This window comes from Rissa tridactyla, chromosome 8 (genome assembly GCF_028500815.1).
Source record: "Rissa tridactyla isolate bRisTri1 chromosome 8, bRisTri1.patW.cur.20221130, whole genome shotgun sequence".
Classification (NCBI taxonomy): Eukaryota; Metazoa; Chordata; class Aves; order Charadriiformes; family Laridae; genus Rissa; species Rissa tridactyla.
Window position 1 is genome coordinate 9,676,095 of NC_071473.1, and position 14,475 is coordinate 9,690,569.

The window sequence follows — 14,475 nt, forward strand, 5'->3', positions numbered from 1 at the left end:
TTCTGTTTTGGTCATTTGTTTTATAATTTAAAAGCTTTTCTCTTACCAGCCATATTTAAATAGTTTTGGATAACTTTTGCTATGTTTTACAGCTGCGCAGCCCCGGGGCTCAGTTAGCAAGCCTTGCTGATGCAGTTGAAGAAAGTCTGCTTGACCACATCTGTTCCTGTGTTAACTTACAACTTTAAGCCACTTCTGGAAAGGAGAAAACTGTAAATACCAATTCCTCCCCCTCCTCCTTCTAGGTCTGATATAGGTTTTAATGTTCATAAGAATAGGAAAGGAGTATTTAAAAATGTGACTTATTAAATCAGTGTGAATCAAATGGGAAGAGTTTTTCAAACAGCTTCCATGAGACTGTTCTTCTAACGAAAGTCATCTGTGAGTTTGCAATGCAACCAGAAGCCTCAGCATTTATCTTACAATTTTATCCCCGAGTCTCAGGGGGATGACCTTGAGCGAGCGTGAGACTGAGTTTGCCTTATTCTATAAGATCCCACACTCTGACCTTTTTAGAAGATACCTTCTTACCTTTTAAGATGGGCACTGGAAGTATCTTGAGTATCTTTATCTCTAAAGTTGTGTCACTCTGGAGACCTGGGCTCTGTGCCCCATTTGCTCAGTCCCCCTCGCTGGGGTCCTGCTGCATCCCCTGGGGCTTGGGAAGCTGTGTCCGATTCCCATCCATCTCCCAGTAGGAACCACTCTCCTGCTGGATTTTTCTTCTCGAGAAAGGGAGATGCTACATCTTGGCTTCAGAAAGGCTGATGTTGCTTGTTTCTCAGACTTTAGATTAGAACAAATACTAAGTTGAAATTTTCTATAAAAATAGAGCTCACTTCCTTAGGAATTTGCTTCAGTGGGGACTGGGAGATATTCTCTCTGTAATGATTTATATTACAAAAATAGCTCTGTCCTATGTCTGCAAACAGTTAGAAATGTGAGCCTGGAAAAGAAATCTAGCAGCTAACTCCTCAGCCCTACGGCTTGAATAAACCAGTCGAAAACAAAATGAATTACAAAAGCAACTGAAAAGCTGAACTTCCCTATAAATACAACATTCTCTCCTCGGAAGTCTGAAAATACTCCGGCTTTTTAGCATCACCCAAAGTGTACCGTATCCAAGTTTTTTTGGCCTAAAAGCAGGGAGCGAGTTCCAAAGCAGAAGAGCCCTGGCAGTGCCCTGTGGGACTCTCCCGCTGCTGGAATTGCACTGAGTCAGGGGGGACACTGCAAGTGAGTCCCAGGCCACGGAGGTCCCCTCTTTACTTCAAGATTAGGTCGTCAAAAGAACACGACCTCAAATTTGTATTTACACATGACCTAGCAGTCACCCTTTGCCTTCAACACTGCTGGTAACGCTTGGCTCGCACTAGTGACGCCGCGTAAAGCCACCGAGGGCTGTGCTGCGATGACCCTGCTGCTGAGACACTGGTGCGTTGGAACCCAGCACGACTTCGCCGGGCGGCGACGGCTCCCTCCGGGGACAGGTTTCCTTTGAGCAGGAACTTGGATTCAAGCGCTTGATACAATAATACGCGGTGCCTGCTTCCTCCGAGGCTGCGTGCCCTTTGGCTGTGGTTTTTATCTCTGTTTACTATAGAAATAGCTTTAACAGATTATGCTGCGTCACTCAGTTCCCTGCCAGAACGTATGTTAAAGACAAAATAGAAAGCGTGTGAGTGCAAGAGAGTAGCTGTAATTTTTATGGCATAAGCAAGGCCATTATAAATTATATGAGGCAATGAGGATCTGAGGATTTTAGATCAAATTTGGCCACTTTATCTGGAGACTTAAGAAAAGAGAAAGATGTGCTTTTACTGATATTGCCAATTAGGGAGCTGCCAGGTGGCCAGTTAATAATCCAGATGCGCCGCAGAAGATGCAGCATCAGCAGAGGCTGTTTCTGAAGAGAAGCAGAAGAGCGCTTTCCAGGGCACAGCGACAAGCCAGGGGAGCACCCACGCTTTCCTCCTGCCTCGGCCGGGAGTCGGGTACGGGAGATATGGCAAGAGGGAGATCCTGGGGTAGGTAATGCCAAACCAGAAAGGGATAAGAGCTGAGGAAAATTGCAGAGAAGGAGGATGTAATACAATACAGCAATGTAAGATAAAGAACAGTTGGCTACAGAAAACACAGAAGCCTGGGAAATAGTAACTTGGCTTTAAATCAGGGAGATTCACAGGTGTCTGTGGAGTTGACGGGCTAATTTAGAGATGGTGGGGACCAAAGGCTGGATGAGTCATGGAAATGGGTTGTAGCACCTTCCCCTTTTGTCACTAGCTGGAATCTGTGTCTGCCACACTGATGTCAGCCCGGTTCCTGCTGGAAACTGCATCATGGCTGGCACGAGCCCTGCTGCTCTGACCCTCGCCTGCCTCAAGGGGCCAGAGCCTGGGATGGGGGCACTGGGGGCCCAGGCTTCCTGCCGACCCCTGGAGCGTACCGGGAATGAGCTGGGAGAGGGGATAGCCTTTCCCTACTCCAAACAAAGCTGTCTGGGCACACTCCTGTGTGGGAATTGGGAGAAGGGAGTGAAGGGATCAGCACATGGGCCCGGGCGGGCAGCCGGAGGGCTTTAGCTTGTGCCTTTGCCATCAGAGGAAGCAGACCTCGGCTCAGGTCATTTCAGGCGTTTTCTGCACGTGTAACAAAGGACAACACAGAGCCTAAAACCAAGTCAGTCCTAGAGCGGGAATACATACAGGATCCTACAGCAGAGTCAAAGCTAATCCTTGCTGCCGGAAGACTGTGAGGTGTGGGGCCTGTGAGGCAGAGCTGTCCTGCCCGGAGCAAACCGTCCCTCTCGCCCGCGCGGCGTGTCAGGTCTCTGCTGGGACACAGCTGGGGGCAAAGGCAGGTGAGTAGAGTTTGCTGCTCTCTGCTTCGACAGCTGGGGTAGATCTGCTTCTCAGAGCTTGGCTGAGCTCCCAAATAGAGGTATTTACCCAGTTTTCTTTGTGTGCCGTTCCACTGCTCAGGGTCTCTGCATCAGTGCCCACTAGCTCTTCATCTCTCCCAGGTGCAGGCGACAGTCCTGCACCCAGTTGCCCAGAACTTCCTGAATAAAACCTCCTGGACTTGCCTCTTCACCGCACAAACTCAAGGCAGAACAAGGCCTGAAAAACCATAGTGGGAAACTGCATTTCCATGAAACCCACAAGGAGACAAACATGTTGCTAGAGATAGCTCTGGAAGAGTGAATCGAAGATGCCTTTGTTGTTGGGATGATGCTGTGGGGAAACGAAGCTAGTCCTTTAATGACAGAGTGGAGCCAGACCTTTATGGGCTGACAACAGCAGTGGGGAAGCACCGGGTACAATGGCTTGCCATTTATAAAAACATCTGGAGATAAGAAGCTTATTTTTAGGCAGAGTGGTAGCCGGCTATTCCAGCAGGCTCAAGTGATGATGATAAGGATTTGGCATATGAAGAGCAGAGTAAGACATCTCATCTTATCTTGCACTGCCACTGTTCTCCTCGCTTTTCCCCTTGCAGCAGAAAGCGCTGCCAATCGCTTTAGCAGGATTCAAATGAAAATCCTTTGAAATAGCCATCAGATTTTCTTTTTTCTTTCCTTTCTGTCTCTACTTTTCAGAGTGATGCCCTTCTCCCTTAACTTTATGGCAAGAGGCAGCTGAAAGCCTTTGACTAGGGTTTGGGACAGGGCATTTTGAATACTGGCCACACTGGTTCTGGTTTGTCTGAGAAGCTGCTGAACTGATTTGCTGTGCTGGAGCTAGAGTTCGCTCCCTGCTGGACTGGTTGCAATGATTCAAGCGCGTGCTCTGGATGTGGCTGATATTATTCCCAACGTGTACTAATATCAGTAAGAATCGAAATCTATCATAAAATCCTGTTCTGCAGAAGCAGTGTTAATTACCTTGTTTTCTGTGCAGAAATTCTGCATTTGCAAGCCTCGCCATCTGCATTGCAGCCATTACATGTGGGAAGCATGGAATGTGTCTTATCAGACACAGAGCGTGCACAGCAAAGGACATCCAAAGGTTATGTTGTCATCATGTCAAATGGGTCTGTTTATTCTGAGTGCTGTAGAAGCAGAGCTTAATCAGAGCATCAGCCATATGCAGATTTGAAATTAGATTTTACAATAACCACCTGTCTGCTGTTTCGAATCCATCATATTCTTCGGGTTAGAGCTGTGTTTGCTTAGCGAATATATTTGCTGAGAGACTGTAATCTAAAAGCCTTCAAGCAACAGTGTAAAAGGCACTTAAATGCATGTATATGTATGAGCGTGCAAGGGAAGCACATCTATCTTGCTACTAAAGCATGTGGGCGGAAAAAAGGGCATTTTTCCACGTAAAAAGCAATAGTATTAGTGAACCCCCCTATAAACTTCTTTAGCTCTTCTTTTTGGGTTCAATAATACTTATATGTGTCAGCCAAAAAAAAAAAGTGGGTGACAATTGATGCAGCATTGGATCTTCCTTTCTCTGTCCAAAACATTTTTGAAGGAGGAAGTACAAACGTGCACATAGCGTTTACATAGCGAGGCATGCCATAGCTTTTGTGACTCACAGCATTCTGCCTTTAAAGAGTCAAAAAAATCTGTCTGAAAAGTTTAAGCTGTTCTCTACTACGTTGTAACATGGAAAAAAAATATCCATGTGTTCACTTATGGCAAGCTGCATCAAGGCGGTGGTGAGTCAAGATGAAAAGAGCAACGATATTCAAAGTAAAGGCTGACATTTTAAACACTGGCACTTGGAAAGAAGTGGAATTAAAAAGAATTGCAGAGCAAAAATTGACAAACAACTTGTACCACAGTTTAATCATATGCTCGAAACTGCCTGAAACAACTAAGTACTACAGGTTTTCTTCTTGCTTATCTCCAGTGGGGTAATTATTTTTCTAAAGCAGTAGCTGCTCTCCCTGGGGAAAAAGAGAATTTATTTTTTTAACTCGGAGTATGGCCCTTCCCACGGAAGTCAACGGGAGTTTTTCATTGAATTCAATGAGAACTTAAACGGGCTGTTAAATGAGATCAGTAATGCCAGAGCTTCCCAAAGCCATCCAGCCCCAGAGGCTCCCTCCTCACTACAAGGAGCTACTACCCATGGTTTTAGTTTGGCCAACACCTGCAGCTGTACGTACCCCCTTCTCCAGAGCAGGAGATGTTTTTGCCATGCCCCAGAATAAACTCAAATGTAACGGGTTGGTGTGAGCCAGAGAAGTGCCATGTAGCACACAACTGCTGACCCCCTGGCTGGGCTGAGCTGTAAAACGCGGCCTCTCTGCCTCCATCCAGGGTTTTGTGTAAATCCACATGCCGGGAAGGTGCCAGAAGTACAGCCGGAGAGTTTCCTACAAAGCCAAGGGCAGGAGCCTTCATTTATAGCAGCATATAGGGAAGCCTGTAATTTGTGTGGTACTGAGGTGGTGCTCAAGAGGAACAGCCCCAAACCTCCACCTTTCCTGTGCTTTCCCTTTCCAAGACTTTGACCTCAAAAGAGACCACTTTCCTACCAGAGTTCCCCAGGTCCAACCACCAACCCAGGTGGGATTTGCCCGAGAGGGTCCCATCACTGGGCCACATCTCCTCCGGCTAGGACCTGAGAGGTCAGCACAAGGACATGAATTCACGTGCAAGCATGAAGCGAGGTGATGCTCGGTCCAGTCTGTGGATTAAAAGCTCTCTTCTTACTTCAGCTCCTCATCTTTGCTTGGGAAGACGCGAGTGTATATGTTTCAACTTTGTTCATGAGCCCATAAACCAGCCGCATCGCTGTTGAAACTCTGCTGTGCTTGTAGCATCTTCTCTCACAGTGAGCTCTTTGCAGGAAAACCCCGCTATAAAAACTGCTTTATCAGACCAGGCCACCGCTCCCGGACCCGCCGCCCCGCACGGACGAGCCGCTGCTCCCCCCGACACCTTCCGCGCTGCCGGCGGCTCCCCGCGGGTCGTGCCGTGCCGTGCCGTGCCGTGCCGCCCCCAGCCGTGTCCCCGAGGGGGGGTTCCGAGCCCTGAATTTCCGCGCCGGGCCCTCTGGAGGTCAGTGTTTGCCCGCGCTGCAGCGGACCTGTTGCACCCGCGGCTCACGCCGCGCCGCGCAGCCCCGCGGAAGCTCCGCGGGCAGGGCAGGGCCGTGCCGTGCCGGGCAGCAGCCAGCCAGCCCGCCCGCAGCCTCCGCCGGTCTCCCCCGGCTCCGCGAACCCCACGCGTGTTTTACCCACCCGAGCCGCCGGGGCGGGGGGCGGCGGGGCGCGGCGGGTCCCCCCGCCCTGACGGCGCCCCCGGCCCCCGCGGTGCCTGCGCGGCCGCGGAGCCGCTCCTCGCTCGCGGGGCGCCGCAGCCGCGTCCCCCCCCATCCCCACTCCCCCCGCCCGGGGCGGTGCCGCACCGCGGGGCGTACCGCGGCGCGGGTGGAGCGGAGCGGAGCGGAGCAGCGCGGCGGGAGGCGCCCTGCGCGCCCCGCGGAAGATGGCGTACATCCAGGTGGGTGCGGAGCGGCGGGATGATCCGCGTCCGCGGGGTGCGGGGGGTGGCGTCGTCTGGGGCGGGTGCGGGGGGACCTCCCGCTCCGTCTGCGGGACGGTGCCGGTGCCGCCGCGGGGCCCCCCCGCGCTCCGTGCCCGGCGCGGGTGCGCAACTTCGGGTTAACTTCTGGGGAGGAGTTGCCGGCGGCGGCAGCGGCCCCCGGCGGGGGGGGGGGGGGGCAGGCGGGGCCGGGGCAGGAGCGGGGCTTGCAGCCCGCTGTCCCCGGGAGGCGCCGGGGTGGGCGCGGATCCCCGCGCGGGGCGGCGGGCGGCCCTCAGCCCTCTCTGCGCGGGGGAGCGGGGCGGCCCCCGGTGCGAGCGAGCCCCCACAAGGACTCCGTGGGGGGGAGGAGGACGCTGAACCCCGCGGGCAGACCGAGGTGCGCCGGGGGCTTCATGGGCCCCTCCAGCCCGGACACAGCCCGGCGGGGTGGGGGGGGCACAGGCGAGCCCCAGGCGATGGATGGCCCCCCCCCCCCCCAGCAGTGCGGGGCTGAATTACATTTTGGGGCTGGTTTAAACCCTGAGCGATTGTTCCCCCCCGGCCCTGCGGTTCCCAGCTGCGTGTTTTCCATCTGTCACTCCAGAGGCTGCCGCCCAGTTTGAAGATCAACCCAGCGGGGCGCTGGGGCGTTGATGGGGACGCCCGCTGTCGACGCCACCCATGACCCCTCTATCCCGCGGGGCCGCCTCCACCTCCAGCCACCCCGCTGTGCCCCCACGGCGCCCTCCCACCCGGGGCAGAGCCTCCGGGGCACCCGGGGGTGAGCCCCATACGGCCGGGTGGCTGCGGGGCTAGCGGGGTCCCTGGCTCAGTGGGGACCCCAAGTGGGACTGGACGGGCCCTCCGGCAGTGCCACCATCAGGGCCCCCGTGTGTGAGGTGCGGACACCATGGTGGGGACAAGGGCAGTGGGGACACACAGTTGTCCCCACACTGTGGTGTTGGTCATGCTAGGGGTGGTGGGAGGCCACCCATGGGTGTGTGGCTGGGGGGACACTGCCGTCCCTAGGCTGTGGTGTCTGCTGTGGTGCGGCTCATGAGCCTTCCCTGGGGGTGTAACTGCGGGGGCACAATGTGGTCTGTCACCAGTGGGGACCTCACCCTGCTGCAGCATCCCTGGGGACGTGGCCATGGTGAGATGTTGTAGCTGGTCCCTTGACCTGTTCGTGACCGATGGCTGTGTGGTTTTGGAGCAGGCAACCCTCCCCATGGGCCTGGGCAGGCCAGGGGAACCAGGCCCCCACCCCAGCAACCTGTGAAATGGAGATGCAGCCCTGCCTTGCACCCAACTCTGGGCGAGGGGATGCACCCAGGACAGCCGTGATCGGCCCGTGACGAGGGTTCACTTGTGGCTGGAGGCTCCCAGCTGTGTTGTCTTCTGCTCAGTCGGGTTGGGATGACACGGCAGGGCTTGACAGTGTCCCCCCAGCCCCAGGGGCTGAGCCCTTCTGGGCATGCTGAGCGCTTTGCAGCAGCTCTGCTCCCCGGGATCCCCCCGTGCCTGCTCCATCCTTCCCTAAACCTCTGCCCTCCCCCAGTCCCGGCCCTCCTGCCCGGTGTGAGCCGGGTGGATGCACACAGCTGGCCGTGTTTGCCTTCCTTTCATCCTTTTAAGCCCTGTATGGCCTTGGTTACTTGTTACCTCTTCTGCACTGTAATAGTTCCGATTTCTGTCCTCCTGTTTCCTGGCGGAGATTTGTGGGTGGTCACAGAGGCGCTTCGTTACGGTGCCTGTGGGACCGCTGCCTGTGCGCTTGGGGCTGGTGGCACACCGGGGTGGTTCCTTGTCACCGGTGGCCGATCGTAACCAGCCGGGCTCTTCGGAAATGTCACTTCCTTTGCCCAGCACGTGCTGTGGCGTTCGATCGCGTGGCACGGAGCCAGCCGCTTCATTTTAGAGCAATTTAAATATTCTCGTTGCAGCTTTGCTAAACCACTGTAGCTTTGGCTGCCGTGCTTTGGCTGCAACTTTGCATTAATAAGGAATGTTAAAGCCCTTTAAGCCATCTAGGATTTTCTTAAACAGTTGGTCCATGGGTATCTGGTAATCACTGTCTTGTCACATTGCGCTGCAGCATTTCCAGTCTCTTAAATCGCATTTCTAACAAGTGGTGGCCTTTTCACCAAGCCCTGGTTTCCGAGAAGTTTGAAAGGGAGGCTTGCTCTGGAACGTGGTCCATGGGAGCGTTCTTGGAACTAAAGGCAACTTCTGCATCCCAGCTTCTTTATAAAAGGCTGCTCTTGTCCCTGTCATGAGCATAAAGCTAAAACCAATTTCTACATGTGGAAGAGTAGAGAAGAGTGGGGGTTTTTGTGTGGTTTGTTTTGTTTGTTTGGTGTTTTTTTTTAGGGATTCCCTCTACAAATAGATGTCCGGGACAATTAGCAAACTCCTAGGCATTAGACAGACAGTGGTAGGAGAGACATTTCAGCGGGCAACTGAAATGCTACTGGATCTCCAGTTATCAACGAACTGGATCAAGTAGAATATTCCAGGAGTGGCTTTGTGAATAAAACGCTGGCTTGCGATGATTTCTTCCTTTCCTTTAGATTTTCTCTGTGACCTGGGGGAAGTGGCTGCAGTACAGTTTTTCTAGTTGGAGTGCATGACTCAAGTTTTCAGCACTTAATTTCTAATTTTTGTGTTCTTCAAGTCGCATCTGAGGATGATACTGAAGATGCCCAGCTACCTCAAGCGACGTGTACATAGCGGAGAGTATTCTGAGCCTGTGCCCCTTCCTACAAACGTTGCTTTTAATGAGTTGGCACTGAAGCTGTATTTCTATGGGCTGAATCTGGAGGAAAGCCTTTTGTTCCTCTCTGGTATCTAACTGGAAAATTTGGATATGGTTTGCTGTCAGCAGCGAGTAGTTGCTGCAATTAGAGGCAGGTTATTAAAGAAAAGACAGTAAGTGGTTGCATGCGATACCCCATATGCAAGGGGCAATGAGCAGTGGGTTTTCATGCTCCAAGAAGGGTTTGGGAATTTTCACTCCTGGGGAAGGAGGAGCAGCGGGAGCTTGGTGGGGAAGGACTGGGAACAGCAGAAGCTGATGCCAGGTCAGGAGACCTCTCCTTCCTCTAACATCTACAAGTTACTCTCTTGCCAGAAATCCAAGCTCATCCCAGGCCGGGGCATGTCATGGCAGAAAATTTAAAGTTATTTGAGCATTGGTAACCTGTTTTTGTCTTTTTCATTTTGTTCCCCTTTGCTTCATCCTGGATGTCTAAAAGGACAGTTGGAACCAATAAATGAGGTGAGTTAATCTGATGATTCACTCTCCGCTCTGTCTCCTCGCTCCATCCTGAGGGGATTGTCTCGTATTTTCTGACTTGTTACTGATGTCCTAGATATAAGTAATGCACCGCGTTTTGGGCTGGTAATTTTTTTTTTTTTTTTGCAATGTTCAGATTTTGTTTACGGAAAAAACTGTATGTTTTACTGGCGCAGAAAGGAATGTTCCTGTGGAGTCTTCTCTGCAGGTCTGCGTTCCTCGGAGCAGACCCCTTTGTGTGGTGTGATAGTGCCCTGTATCTGCCCACCTGTGAATACTGCAAACGTCCCAAGTATTTTGGGGGGGATATCTCCGGAGAAAATCTCACACGCTTTATTTCTTCAGCTTCTTAGGAACATTTCAAGGTCACATACAACCGTAAAGCGATTCGACCCTGGATGTGCACGTGCTGTGCTCTTGCAGTTGCGTGTCTCCCCGATCCCCCGTGACTACGCAGCGATGCCCTTTATTAGCAGCGCCCTTGTGCTGCTTAATGAGCCTTTGTACAAACCGCAGAAGTTGGAGCTGACGTGGGTGGGAAATGGGCTAAGGTTTGGCTTTCTGCTCCTCTGGAAGCAAGCAGAGCTTTGAAGCGGGGGGGAGGCGGTGGGGATGGCGTGGAAACGGGGCAGCCGCCTGTTGTCCCTCCGGTGGGGTGCCCGCACCCTGTGGCTGTGACAGCAGAGGAGCACCGTCACTGGTGATGCTGCCAGTGCCACCATGGAGACCTAAGAAATTAAATACTTTTCTGGGTCAAGAAACTTCTTTTTTAACAAAAAAAGTCATTGAAGGTTCTTCATTAAATTAATCGTCATAGCGGAGGGGAGGCGTGTGGATAGTGCTTTTGCTAATCCATTTTAGCGGCAGGTTTGTTGGGCTGTAATGCCGTATGTGTATGGGTCCTACGAGTACTACATACCGATATATCTACAGGGACAAAATGTGTTCACATTGCTGTGTTAATTAAGCAGACCCTTGCCGGATTAAATCAGAGCTTTCACTTACCTTCTGTTTTTAATTCCTTTTGTTGTACATTTGCCGATCTATTAGTTTGTTGATGTGCGTGAAAGAATAAGCGTGTTCCCACGCCAGCATATTGCTACGCCATAGTGTTTTGCAAATCACCCTCTTGCCAACCTACATAATAATACATCGCTACTAGAGGGAAAATACCTGCGGTGAATGCTTATTTTCCTGCCTTGTTATGGCATCAGCGAAGTTGGGCTGGTGACTGCATAGCACTTGTCTGTTGATATAGATGGAAATATAAATATAGTTCTTAATGTTCTGTTGCAGAAACACAAACATAAATACAGCTGAATGTTATTTCTCAACAGCTATTGATGGGTTGTAATCTTGTACTTTGGTTTCCAATGGCTTCAGGGTCTGCTCGCTAGGATCTCGGATCTCTTGCTGTGCCGGTGGACTTGTAGGAATTGTTGTCAGAAGTGTTTCGACTGTAGCTGTTGTCAAACAAATGAAGATGAAGTTGAAATCCTGGGACCTTTTCCTGCTCAAACTCCAGCCTGGCTGTAAGTTTAGATGCACAATTTCCTAGCTTTAACTGAGGAGCAGGGCTGCTCAGCCGTGGTGAGGGTATTGGTACAAAATGGGGACAGGACATTCAGAGGATGCCACGAAGAAAGGAGGAACCTCTTGCTGAGGGTGGGAACGTAGGCTGCTCGACGGCCAGGTGAAAAAGGGGCAGCCTCGTTAGCTCAAGTAGTGAGGTTAGTCTTTGCAAAACACTTTTCTGATGGGTCAGACAGAAGTTATTTTGTAAGCTAGCATGGCAAGCTGATAGCTGGTTTAGCTGTGCACCCTTTTCTAAAGACGCTTTTCATCTTCAGTCCTATTTCCTCTTCAGACGGACCAGCCCTTTGGAGCACTTCAACTTAGCTGAAACGCTGATGAGGTTGTTTTGAAATGTTTTCTTATCCTAGCGTGAAGGTGGTTACCATATAGGCAGATGAAAGGCATAACCTCCTATGTGCTCTAAAGGGGAAATTCATTTAAAGTTTCATTTAGCAAGGCTTGATCTCCTGCGTCATCTTAGTACTCTTCAAGATTCCCTCATTAAAGAACAACAGCGGCAGCGCCAGGTTTTATCTGGGGCTTTGATTAGTGTATTTGAAAATCTATTATAAAGTCGGTGAAGTCTTTCCTGTTTTACTCCCTCTCGTTTGGCAATCTGCGGCACAGAGGTGACCCAGTGGAGGCATTAGTGAAACCAAGACGGGAGCAGAGGTCTCCTGTCTTTTACTGTCTGCTCTGGTGGCTGGGCTGTCTTCTGTGAGAGCAGATCGTGTGATGGACATGGATTCAGCGTGTCCAGAAGCTGTGGCACAGGAGATGCTAATTTAGTGCATCATAGGCTGCTCAGAATTTGGTACCTAGGCACTGAGACGCTCTGTTAATTTTATCTACTCCTGTGCGTACGTGCTGTTGTTCTGTGCCAGGTCTGGAAGGTCCATCTCTTGGTGCTGCGTGAAATAAATTCTCATGTTTAAATTGCAGTCTTGTCTATGTACTCTTTTGAATCCAGGTAGAATAGGATGGTAATTAATACAGAAGCAATAAAAATAGAGATGTTCAAGATGTGTTAGAGTGGTTTTTAATGTGGAGCAGCATATTTAAGAGTCTGATATATGCCCAGAAATGGATTCACCTGCAATTAATGGGAAATGGAAACAAAATCAATGCTAAATAGGAAAGCATTGCACGCAGGAGAACACGGTGATGCGGTTGCAGTATTGGACGAAGAAAGATTGCAGCAGGAGCAATTGCATACCTGGGAACAAGTAGCTAGGCTTGTTGTGAGAGGGTGCTTCAGAGTTTCTCTGGTGTGCTGGGGAGCAGAAGGGATGTCACGTGTGTTTGGGGCTGTGGGGTGATGCTCCCAGGGTGCCGTTTTTGACTGTTGGATCTTGTCTGACTGAAGTAGCATTGTAGGCATTGCAGCTCTTTTCTTCTTTTGATCTCAAAACTCGGATGTATGGTGAATTTGCAGATGAGCTGGACTTTGCCACAGGCAGAGAACATGGAGACCTTTGGACTCATCAAATGCTGTCTCCAGCCTGTGTTGTTTTCCCCCAGTCCTGCTCCATCTGAAAGCCTCTACAATTAACTTACTGGAATGGCCATAAGCAAAAGACAATGCACTCTGAAAAAAAAAAAGACCAGTTCTTCAAGTATGTTGTGCTTTATGCTGCACCTGCTCATGCTGTCAGCCCTGGGTGGGGTCCCTGGGACCCCAGCCTAGGTCACGTATCCATCTTTCCTTCCAGCTTCAGGTGATCTGGTGCAGTTGAGGTCTCCCCGTTCTGCTCTGGTGCTGAGAGAGGGCGAGTTCCCAGAGGTGATGCCTGAGAGGGGCAGCAGGAACCAGAGAAGAGGACACGGGAGAGAAGTAGCTTTGCTTTGTGAGGAGGCATGGATGCTGCCATGCCTTAGGATCACTGAACGCCATCTCCTCTTGCTCCTCTGCAAATCTTGTGACCTATAAGGACACCATCGATGTGGAAGCTGGGGATCAGGCTCTGCTTGCTTGCAAAGGCCGTTGGTTCCTCCTCTTGAGCTGAGATGGACCCAGGGTGATGCCAGGCAAGGTGGTGATGCTTTAAGCTTCCAGGGTGACTTTGTTGGAAAATGGTGAGGGAACCCAGAAATGAGTGAAGTGAGGAGGGCAAAGACAGCAGAGGAAATACGGAGCGGGAAAGGAGCCGAGGGGATGTGATTGAGAGGAAAGGGGGAGAAAAATGAGCTTGTAGAGCAACAAGAGCGTGGAAGACGAAGAGGAAAGGAGAGTAAAAGGCAGGAGACAGAAATGATGTATTTTGTCTGCTCATCAGTGGGAGGGTCACACTTATTGTGTGTGCGGGTTTAAAATGGAAAGGATCCCATGCGGCATCTGCTGGCTCAGAATTCAGAAGCCGAAGAAGATTTCCACTCTGAAATCTCTGTATGCGTTTTTGGAGGTAGGAAACAACGTCTGGAGTTAGATGTGTGAGCAGAGTAAGAGTTTGGAATCGATCTCAGAATAAGGTGTTTAATGGTATGTTTTTAAGTTGTCAGAGAATTGTGTATGCTGATTGGCCCCTTGTCCTTTTTTTTTTTTCTTTTATTTTTGAAAAGGGGGCTTGTGGATTCAGTGGAAACCCTTAAAATGGAAGATGGGTTTGATGCCACCATATTCTGCATTTAGATGCATGCATTGAATTTGGGAACAAATCAATTTATTGTATTCCCTGCTCACAGCCTGAAAGTGTTTTAAAAATAGATCTAGGTTTTCAGCTGAGATCTTTCCATCTTGCCGCTTCTTCATGGGCCCAGGACACTGCTGTCATGCAGGGTGCAATCTGCCCCTTCCTTACCTCCCCACCCAGTCCCCAGGGGAAAACTGCTTTTATCATCTTCATTGCCCGTGCTTAATAATCTATCCTTTACTTTTTGCCTGTATGTTTTCCATTTGGCAGCTCTGAGACACCTCCTTGTCCTGGAAATTCAGGAGGGGCCGTTAGAGCTGCAAGTTTAAGCCCTTCCTCTTGGGAGACTGTTGATTTTTTTTTTTTTTTTTTTTCTCACTTTCTGAATTTTTTACAGTGGTAACTTAGGAAAAAAAATTCTGACTGAAGTGAGTGTAATTGTATTGACCTGAATGCATGGTGGCTTCCTGTTATTTCATGAGGAGCGCTTG

General features: G+C 50.7%; 1 protein-coding gene across 1 annotated transcript in view; it reads left to right on the forward strand.

Moving 5' to 3' along the window:
* Nucleotides 1-6,409: 6,409 nt before the first annotated feature.
* SYT17 (synaptotagmin 17) overlaps nt 6,410-14,475 on the forward strand; it is a 41,125-nt gene continuing 33,059 nt past the window's right edge. The window contains exons 1-3 of the mRNA XM_054212264.1: nt 6,410-6,460; nt 9,744-9,761; nt 11,163-11,311. Of these exons, the coding sequence (XP_054068239.1) occupies nt 6,446-6,460; nt 9,744-9,761; nt 11,163-11,311 (182 nt within the window). The 5' untranslated portion in view covers nt 6,410-6,445. The remainder of the gene's footprint in view (nt 6,461-9,743; nt 9,762-11,162; nt 11,312-14,475) is intronic.